This window comes from Dipodomys ordii, unplaced genomic scaffold, assembly GCF_000151885.1.
Source record: "Dipodomys ordii isolate 6190 unplaced genomic scaffold, Dord_2.0 Scaffold13, whole genome shotgun sequence".
In the NCBI taxonomy this organism is placed as follows: domain Eukaryota; kingdom Metazoa; phylum Chordata; class Mammalia; order Rodentia; family Heteromyidae; genus Dipodomys; species Dipodomys ordii.
The window spans coordinates 15,542,570-15,553,110 of record NW_012267229.1 but is presented as its reverse complement, the minus strand read 5'-3'; the positions used below and the strand labels follow the sequence as shown (position 1 = coordinate 15,553,110).

At 39.4% G+C, this 10,541-nt stretch overlaps 1 protein-coding gene across 8 annotated transcripts in view; it reads left to right on the top strand.

Annotated features, from left to right (window-relative positions):
- Ncoa6 (nuclear receptor coactivator 6) overlaps nt 1-10,541 on the top strand; it is a 75,252-nt gene that overhangs the window by 17,242 nt on the left and 47,469 nt on the right. For 7 of the 8 annotated variants that reach the window (XR_001174834.1, XR_001174835.1, XM_013010950.1 and 4 more), the window contains 2 exons: nt 1,848-1,970; nt 9,389-9,517. Coding sequence is in view for 6 of the 8 variants with exons in the window: in XM_013010950.1 (XP_012866404.1) it covers nt 1,848-1,970; nt 9,389-9,517 (252 nt within the window). In the remaining 2 variants the exon portion in view is untranslated. Of the gene's footprint in view, nt 1-1,847; nt 1,971-6,860; nt 6,912-9,388; nt 9,518-10,541 lie in introns of those variants that run through there. The other variant, XM_013010954.1, reaches the window with a different exon arrangement.

The window sequence follows — 10,541 nt, the reverse complement described above, 5'->3', positions numbered from 1 at the left end:
TGGAGATAAGAGTCTCACAGCCTTTTCTGCCTGGACTGGCTTTGAACCATGATCCTCAGATCTCAGCCTCCTGAGTAACTAGGATTACAGGTGTGAGCCACTGGCATCAGCTTTCTTCTCTTTTGATGGCACAGTATACTAGAATCCTCTCCCTTCTGTGCTGATGCAAATAAGTTGGCAACCAGAGATTCCAGCCCTCCCTTCCACTTCAGGCCTGACTGTAGTAGAACTGACTTAGTTTAGAACCAACATGTTCAATGAAACCTTAGCAGCTGAAATTATCATCATCAGAATTAATACATATTTTGTGCAATGGACTGTAGATTGTTGTGCCCCAAGACAGGCAATAGCAACTAAGATTATTTAGTCTTCTACTCTTGACTACTCCTGTAAGCATGTCAGAGCATATTGTAGACTTTAGTGATTGTTTCCTTAAAGACATTGTTCCTTATGAGCTTCCTTTGTTAAAAAGTACACACTAAAAGCTGACTATGCAGTGGAGACTGCCCTGTGCCTCTCTTAGCTTTCTGCTTTATCTTTGGACTGAAAAACCAAGGCTATTATAGGGACAAGGTTGACATATGCAGTTTTAACTACTCAGGAAAAGGCTAGCTATATTTAACTGTCCACAAGGTGGTGGTATGTCTTCCATAGCATCAATATTAAAATATGGAGTAAGTGCAAGAAGCATTCTGAAACTTATTTCAGTGACGGTTTTATCTTTGGACCAAGTAAAATTTAAGTTGCCTATATGTGTAAGGTCTCATTAGTTAGAATTACAGTGACCACCTTCTGGAGTTATACAGGATGCTAAAGGAGAAAAAGGCAAATGTAACTTATGTTGTAAATGGCTATTGGATTCTCTCTGGAACTCAATATGTTGGCTTTCAGTTCTGAAAACAGTTAATGCATCATTGAAGCAGAATAAATAAATGAAACCTTACAAGAGAGAAAGATATAGCTCGTTGGTGGAGCACATGCTTAGAATAAGCAATACTGAAAGCTATACAATTATTAGTTTTACCAAGTATCACAAAGATAGATTAGTAGCAACCAACCATATACTCTGTTTTCATATGAACTTCTTTGCTGGAAATCTTTTCATGTTGAAGTTATTGAAAGGAAATTGGTATTTTTTCTCACAGATATTTTCTCACAGTGTTGTAACACCATCCTATCATATAAATTTCCAAAATTTGGGATCTTGAAAGCATCTGAGGAGGTTTCTCTACAGTTCTCTTGCACATAAGTGTACACTGACATACTATAATTGGTGAACTGGTTGAAAATATATATTAAGAATTCTAAGTTCTCTGTGATACTAAGCCTCACTAATGATTGACCAGTTGACCTATTATAAGTGAGAAATGGTTGTAATCTCCTTGTATAAGTAAACCTGTTCATATAGGTTGACCAAAGACTCATTGAGTCTTAAGCTGTGTGGAAAGTCATTGACACATTCTTGTAATCCCAGCACTCAAGAAGTACAGGCAGAAGGATCTTGAGTTCAAGGCTATCCTGAACTATGTAAGTGTTATCTAGTGCCCTCAAAATCCATGTAGGATTGCCCTACCTTTTTTGTGGTGATAAATTTAACATATTCCCTTAAAAACAGACAAGTAGGAAGTATGGAAGTGGCACTGTGGCTCAAGCAGTAGAGCGTTCACCTTGAGCTGAAGAGCTGAGGGATAGCGCCCAAGCCCAGAGTTCAAGCCTCACGACCAATAAAAAACAAAACAAAACAAAAACAAAAAAAACAGACAAGTAAAACTCATGTGTACCTGTCTTTAAACAAAATTTGCATGTTATTCTTATTATTTCCATTTTATAATGACTGTCATTTTCAGGGGAAGGTGCTATCAACCTGGCTTTGACTCAGAACCGAAGCCAAGATGTGAGAATGAATGGACCCATGGCAGCTGGAAATTCCATTAGAATGGAGGCAGGATTTCCTATGGCAGGTGGTCCAGGTGAGACCCACTCGATTATATGATATTTTAACTAATTTCCTTTTTCAACTCTTTATTTGTTAAGGTCTGATCATCCAAGTCCTGCAAGATATGTGGGGTGGAGGGAGTTGGTGTGGAAGGATGTCATGGCACACCTATCTCTTGTCAACTAAACCAGGAAAGTAAGACATGAGTTATTCCAAGAACACTTGGGTCACCAAGCATAAAGCATAGTGTCTTTGAATTACTTTCCTTAAAGGTTAATGAACATTGAGCCATGCAATAAACAATTATTGAGATGCTGTTGAGTAACCTATGATGAGTTGGAAATAGAAATGAACTCCTGAACAGAAACCCTCAAGGCTTTTATAGTATAATGGAGAATGTAGCTCTCCAAGTCCCACTTTCTCTGAGTCTGAAAATCTTTGGCTAATTTCTTATGTGCTTATGTGGAATTTGTATATTTATATGGGAGAATATATGTTTTCATAGATTTAGAATTGAGAGAGCAGCCGTGGTGGTACATGCCTATAATCTCAGCACATGGGAGGCAGAGGCAAGAGGATTGCAAGGTTTTTTTTTTTTGTTTGTTTTGTTTTGTTTTGTTTTTGGCCAATCCTGGGGCTTGAATTCAGGGCCTGGGTACTGTCCCTGAGCTCCTTTTGTTCAAGGCTAGCACTCTGCCCCTTGAGTCACAGTGCCACTTCTGGCCTTTTCTGTTTATGTGGTACTGAGGAATCAAACCCATGGCATCATGCATGCTAGTCAAGCACTCTACCACTAAGCCACATTCCCAGCCCAGGATTATAAATTTGAGATAAGCCTGGGTACATAGCAAGACTGTCTCAAGTTTTTTTTTTTGAGAGCGTTATAAATTATTTTCTTCATTTTTTTATCAATCCTGATATTTCTTCTTCAGAGGTTAAACTCAGTATTCCATCATTCATGGGATATTAGAATCAAGATGGCTTTCTCATTTAAAGCTGAGAGAGCTGTGGAACTCATAGAAAAAGCAGTTGTCCAGGCACAGATAACAGTATGCTAGTATCACAGATGTCCTCACTCCTAGTTCAGTGCTCTTGTCATTACACCAAGAGCTTTCAAAGCTGTTCAGCCATACAGCCTTTCATTTAAATAAAACAGAAAAGCACAGCTGCTGTTGGAAGCAGAGTAGAAGCCTGAAACTGTACTGTCACTCCACTCCTGCCTACCACAGTAGCTCTTGAAGAAATGCAGCAGAGGAATTCAGTTTATAAGCTGCTTTTCTAAATTGTAGCTGAGGACTTGGCTAGAGAATTGGAACTCAGTTTGTATCCTGACACTGCATTTACTTGTTAACTCAAGCTACTTAACTTTATCGGAGTTAAAATTAGATGATAATATACCTACAATCTGTGGAGCTCATGCTTGAATGTAAATGAGCCCTCCTATGCAGCAAACATTTCTTTTTTTTTTTTTTGGGTCCAGTCGTGAGGCCTGAACTCTGGGCCTGGGTGCTGTCCCTCAGCTCAAGGCTAGCGCTCTACCGCTTGAGCCACAGCGCACTTCCGGCTTTTATCTTTTTGCTTATGTGGTGCTGAGGAATCGAACCCAGGGCCTCATGCATGCAAGGCAGGCACTCTACCACTGAGTCACCTTTCCAGCCCATGCAGCAAACATTTCTTGAGGGCTGGGAAGGTGGCTCAGTGGTAGAGCATGCCTTGCATGCTCAAGGCCCTGGGTTCGATTCCTCAGCACCACATAAGCAAAAAAGAAAAAAGCCGGAAGTGGTGCTGTGGCTCTGGGCACCCAGGCCCAGAGTTCAGGCCCCATGACCGGACCCAGAAAAAACAAAAAAAAAAACATTTCTTGAGTTTCTGTTAGGCTGATGTGGAATACCACATAGTAGATGGAAAATACCCAACCTGTGCTTTGCACATGGGTATAATTCCCCACAGAAGTCTGACCAGGTGTTAAGTCAGCTCAGTGAGAAATTACAGTAGACTCTTTGATATCTACAAGTATATGGCACCAATGAAACTACTGTTGAGAAAATGCTGTGAATGCTCAGAGCTCAGTATTCTAAAACCACTCAGGTTTACCTATACCAGAACAATAGGTCAGTAGGTCTGAGTATATGTAACTTGCAACCATGGGCTACATTATTGCCAGAAGAATTACTGTTGTATGCATTGATAACTGCTCACCAAAAACTCAACCTATTTCATACTCAAATGTCTTGAATACTACAGATACTTGATTCATTTTTCCCATAACCACCACCCAGTTTCTACTAAGAAATATATACTTCCTGCAACAAATCTTAAAATTCCCCCTTTATCATTTCAGTTAAGCATATCATATTCTCTTGTTGGTTAAGAGGATTACCATAACTTTTGCCTTGCATTTTGGACACCATTAGCTTTTGGAGTCAAATTTTCACAAAATTAAAACACTCAATTTCATAATAATTTAAACACAACTGACAATGATCCAGGACTGACTGAGAACTTCTCTACATCTACTAAGCTGTGTAATGCACATGCAAGAACTTAAAATTTGTATTTTGAAATTTCCTTTGCTTTTAAAAAAATTTAGCATTTTTTAAGTATGCTGGGTCAAATTGCCATGTAGTGAAACTGTGAATAAGGCAGGTAGATTTGCTATCTAAGGGACATTGTTGCCACTGCTAGGAGAATGAGGGGCAGAAGCAAAAGGAGCCTAGCATGCAAGCCCAAAACCTGGGTCTGGTGTTAACTTCTAGTCCAAAGCACCTAATATTTTCTGTCCTTGGTTACCTGTAAACATCCTTAGTTATTTCATGAAGACAGTGGTAAAGATAACTACCAGGGCTGGTTGCCTGTAATCCTAACTACTCAGGAGCCTGAGATCTGAGGACTGAAGCCAGCTCAGGCAGAAAAGTCCATGAGACTCTTCTGTCCAGTTAGCCAGCAAAAAGCTGCAGTGGAGTGCCACACAAGTGGCAGAACACCAGTTTGAATAGAAACTGCTAAACAAGATTGTGAAGCCCCAGGTTTAAGCCCAGTATGTGCAGAAACAAAAAAGGTCAAGAGATATAAAGGATAAAATGATAAAGTTTAACATATGTTTAAAAAGAGCTCATGCTGCTGGGCACAGGTGGCTCACACTATAATCCTAGCTACTCAGGAGGCTGAGATCTGATGATAACGGTTCAAAGCCAACCCAGGCAGGAAAGCCTGTGAAACTCTTATCTCTAATAAATCACCAGAAAACCAGAAGTGGCACTGTGGCTCAAGTGGTTGAGCATTAGCCTTGAGCTGAAGAGCTGAGGAACAGCGCCCAAGCCCAGAGTTCAAGCCCCATGACTGACAAAAAAAAAAAAAGTTCATGCTGGGCACTGGTGACTTACAACACCTGTAATCCTAGCCACTCAGGAGTCTGAGATCTGAGGATTTTGGTTCAAAGCCAGCCTGTGCAGAAAAGTCCTGGTAAGATCTTATCTCCAATTAACCACTCAAAAATTGGAAGTGGCACTGTGGCTCAAGTGGTAGAGTGCTAGCCTTGAGCATACCAGCTCAAGGGCAGTTCCCAGGCCTGAGTTCAAGTCCCACAACCAATAATAATAATAATAATAAAAATATTTCAGAAATTGGAGATGTGGTTCAAGTGGTAAAGTGCCAAGTTTAAGTGAAAAAGCCAAAGGAGAGTACAAGGCTCTGAATTTAAGCTCTACTACCAGCATGCACATATGTGTGCATGCGTGCACATGCTGCACACATACACACAACTGTATGCACTGGCTCATGCCTGTAATCCTAGTTACTTATGAGGTTGAGATCAGAAGGATAACAGTTTGAGATCAGCCCAGTCAAAAAGTTCACAAGACCTCATCACTATCAGTTAAAAGGTAGTAGTAAAAAGGTGGTATAATTCTGTCATCTGATTTATGTAGGAGATATAAATAGAAGGATCATGGCCCAGGAAAAAAAAACAAGACTAAAGCAAAAAGCAGGTGATAGCTAGGCATTGTTGGCTCATGCCTGTAATCCTAGCTACTCAGGAGACTGAGATTTGATGATCACAGTTCAAAGCCAGCCCAGGCAGGAAAGCCCATGAGACTCTTATCTTCAATTAACCACCAGAAAATAGGAAGTGGTGCTGTGGCTCAAGTGGTAGAGCACTCATTTTGAGTTGAAGAGCTGAGGAACAGTGCTCAGGCTCAGAGTTCAAGCTCTACAATTGACAAAACAAGAACAACAACAGAACAACAGGTGATATAACTCAGGTGATATAACTCAAATGGTAGAGCTCCTGCCTATAAGTTTTAAGGCTCTGAGTTCAAATCCTAGTATGGCCCAAAACAAAAACCTCCAAAAGAAGAAGATAAAGAAATTCTGAGAAGGGCAAACGGGAATATGTTAAAGATTTCCAGAACTGATAAAAATGACGTAAGTCCTCAGTATCAGAAGACCACTAATCCTGCATTTGCAGAAGGCCTACAAATGAAAACAAATCCACACTTAAACACAGTACAGAATATGTAAAACAAAAAATATGTTAAATCCAAGAATGTAGTTTACTCTTGTGTAATCCCTGTACTCAAGATTCTGAGGCAGAAGGTTTATAGGTTCAAGACTAGTCTATATAATGAGATCCTGTCTCAAAAAAAAATAAGAATGTTAGAGGCAATCCAAAAGAAAAGACACATTATTTACAAAGGAGAAGCTCTCTGATTCATAGCTGATTTTTCCTAATTTCTCAACCAGAGCTTTCAAAACCTGAAAATATAACAATAGTATTTTCAAGTCCCGAGGAAATAGTTAGCAGCCTAGAATTTTAAGCCTAGCTGTTCTATCATGAGTAGAAAGAAATAAAGATCTTTCACAGAGACTAAGAGAATTTACTATTAACAGACCCTTGCTAATTGAACTACTCAAGGATGTACTTCAGGAAGAAGAAAGTTGAACCTAAGATGGAAGATATAAGATCTAAGAAGGAATGGTGAGCTAAATAATTGGTAAACATGGGGTAAATCTAAATAAGTATTGACTTATTTAGTAATAGTGGTAATCATATGTTGTCATTAGACTTTAAGTCAGGTTTAACTGTTGACTTTTTTGTGTGTGTGGTACTGGGAATGGGACTCAAAGCCTCATACTTGCTAGGCAAGCACTCTACTACTTGAACCATGTCCCAGTCCTTTGCTTTTAGTTTGTCTTTAGATAGGGTTTAAGCTTTTGCCCACTCTAGCCTTGGACCTTGACCTTACCTCTGTCTCTCAAGTAACTGTGATTACAGATGTGTGCCATCACACTGAATTCATCTCTTGATATTTTAAAGATGTCAGTAGAATAACAGAATGTATAACATCTAAACTAGGAGATGAGGATAGAGAGGAAGGGTATGATGAAAACAGATAATCTAGCTGGGTGCTGATGGCTCATGCTTATAATCCTGGCTACTCATGAGACTGAGATCTGAGGATCATGGTTCAAAGCCAACCCAGGCAAGAAAGTGCTAAGACTCTTGCCTCCAATAAAGCTGAACGTGGAGCTGTAGCTCAAGTGGTAGAGAATTAGTCTTGAGCAAAAAAGCTCAAGGACAATGCCCAGGCCCTAGTACTGACATGTGCACGCGTGCGCATGTGCACACACATACACACACGTGAGATATAGCCATTACTGTGTTCAGAAGGAAATTTAAGTTGTCAGAACTGAGGAGAAGAACAGCAAAGTAATACATTAGAAAAATAATAAAAGCCACGTGTGTTTGTACATGCCTGCATCCCAGCTACCCAAGAGGCATAGGTAAAAGGACCATTAGTCGAAGGCCAGCCCAAGCAAAGTTAGAGAGACCCTATCTAAAATACAAAAGGGCTCTGAGTATGGCGTAAGTGTTAGAATGCTGCTTGCCAAGCTTATGTGAAATCTAGTTTCAATCTCCAGAGCCTCAAACTAAAGGGTACATTTTTAACGTATATGAGTTATTAACTTAATTATTTAAGAATTTAAAAAGATATGTCACACAAATAACTTTATGGTAACAAAGTATAATCTGTCAACAAAATTGTAATTTAACCCAAACTGACTGGATAGCACATAGAAAATTCTATAACCATATAAGAAGTTAAGAAATTAATTTAAAAAAATCTGTTCCCTATGATTCAGTTAGCATAATCAGGTCCAAGTAGTTTTACAAGTAATTTTGGGGGGGATTGGGGAGGGGGGCAGTACTAGGATTTAAACTCAGGGCCTTGCACTCGCTAGTCAAGCACTCTTCCATTTGAGCCTCACTTCTGGCCCTTTTTGCTTTTTTTTTTAATTTACTTTATTGTTATTGTAGAGGTGATGTACAGAAGCATTACATTTACATGAGTCAGGTAATGAGTACGTTTTCTTTTGTACAGTGTTTTCTGTTCCCTCATTCTCTCTCTCTCTCCACCCATGAATTGTGTATTTCACTTTCATCAATGTGCAGTGAACTCCACTGCTGTACTTTTTTACCCTTTTTCATTCGTGCTTTAGTTATTTTTAATATACAATCTTGAGGTTTTTGCCTAAGACTGAGGTCAGACCATTTGTGTATCTGGGATTGCAGGTGTGAACCACCATAAGAGCTTTGTTTTTTGAGGTAGAGTTTCCTTCACTAACTTTTTGTCTGGCCTGGCCTTGAACCACAATTCTCCCATTCTCTGCCTCCCAAGAAACTAGGATTACAAACATAAATCACCAAACCTAACTTGCAGGTAAATTTTATTAAATCTCTAAAGAACAAATACACATGTCTTCCTTAGCATAGAAAAAGAAGAAAGATAGTTTCAAACTTACTTCAAAGTTATTTTAATCTTGCTGCCCAAAATCAAGACAGGAAAAGAAGAGAAGCTATTATCATGAACATAGATGCTACATTCTAAAAAGTCTGTATAAGAAATTAAGAAGATGTGGAAAAGAGGATTTCTAAAACTGCTACTTGATGCATAAATTGGTATAATTACACTTAAAAGCAATTTGGCAATACCTAATAAAATTGAAGATGCTTAGATCCTAAAACCTAGTAATTCTAAGTATATAGCATTAAGACATTCTCACATGTCCACAAGAATTCACAACAAATACATGGCATTGCAAACTTACAAGATTAAAAAGTTGGGAGTACCAGGATGGATGGATGGATGTTTCTGGGCAATAATAGTCAGGAGAGATGAACTTCAAAAATAATGCTAAGGAGGAAAGGAAGCTGAAGAATACTTATAGTGCCAATTATGCAAAGATTAAACACTTGCAAAAATACCCTGCAGTGTAGTTACATATGCAAAAAAGAGCTAATTAAGCATAGATGGAAGTGTCAACACTAATATACGAAGAAGGAGGAAATGGAATTTCATAAGGGAGCTCTGATACAGCTACATGTATATCTGAGACAGTGAAAAGATAATTAGATTTTTTAAAGGTAGAAATTTTTCATACCTTTTCTTCTAGGGTTAATAAGGATGACTAGCCCTGCCACTGTTATGATGCCCCAGGGTGGAAACATGTCATCTTCCATGATGGCACCGGGCCCCAATCCAGAGCTGCAACCCAGGAATCCTCGCCCTGCTTCTCAGTCAGGTAATGACTTCCAATCTTTGGCAATTGCAAAGACTATTGTTTCCTGTAGAGGCCATTGTGAAAGCTTTCTGGTGCTGAATTCCTAACTGCCCAACTTGAATGCTACTTTTTTTTTTTAACTTCCTTTATTTCATTAAGCTAAATGACTTCATTTCCTTCAGAATTTTTCACTATCTGTTATGCCCCAACATTCTGAAAAAGCATGCCTTGATTTACTTAGTTCTGCAAGGACTCCATGACAGAATTCTACATGTACTCAAATAAATTTAGCAAATATATCATTCATTCTTGACCCTACCTCTTCAAGGTTAAAAATTCACATATTGGAAGCGCTGAATATCTCATACTGAGAGGAAACAAAGTTTAGGCCCAGTGTTTCCCAAACCTGATTGACTTTTTTCTTGCTAGTACCTGGGCTTGAACTTGGACTTTTGCATACTCACTTGGCTTGCTTGCTCATTACAGATGTTCTAACACTTGAGCCATCCCTCCAGTCTAACTGCTAGCTGGTTAATTGGAGATGGAATCTCTTAGATTTTTCTGTCAAAACTGACTTCTTACTCAATCCCCCATCAGTAGGATTATAGCCATGAGTCACTGATACCTTCTTATCTTGTTTTTCTATAACAGTTATTATTAATATGATTTGGAAGATACTAGTGTCTATTTTATATTGGCGCCTTTTTGGGGGTTTTTTGATGTTGTTGTTGTTGGTCATGGGGCCTGAACTCTGGGCCTGGGTGCTGTCTCTCAGCTCTTCAGCTGTAGACTAGCGCTCTACCACTTGAGCCACAGCAACACTTTTGTCTTTTTCTGCTTATGTGGTGCTGAGGAATCAAACTCAGGGCCTCATGCATGCAAGGCAAGCACTCTACCACTGAGTCACCTTCCCAGCTCTATCCACTGGTTTTAATTTTTTTTTTTTGGGTCCGGTCGTGGGGCTTGAACTCTGGGCCTGGGCGCTGTCCCTCAGCTCTTCAGCTCAAGGCTAGTACTCTACCACTTGAGCCACAGCGCCACTTCC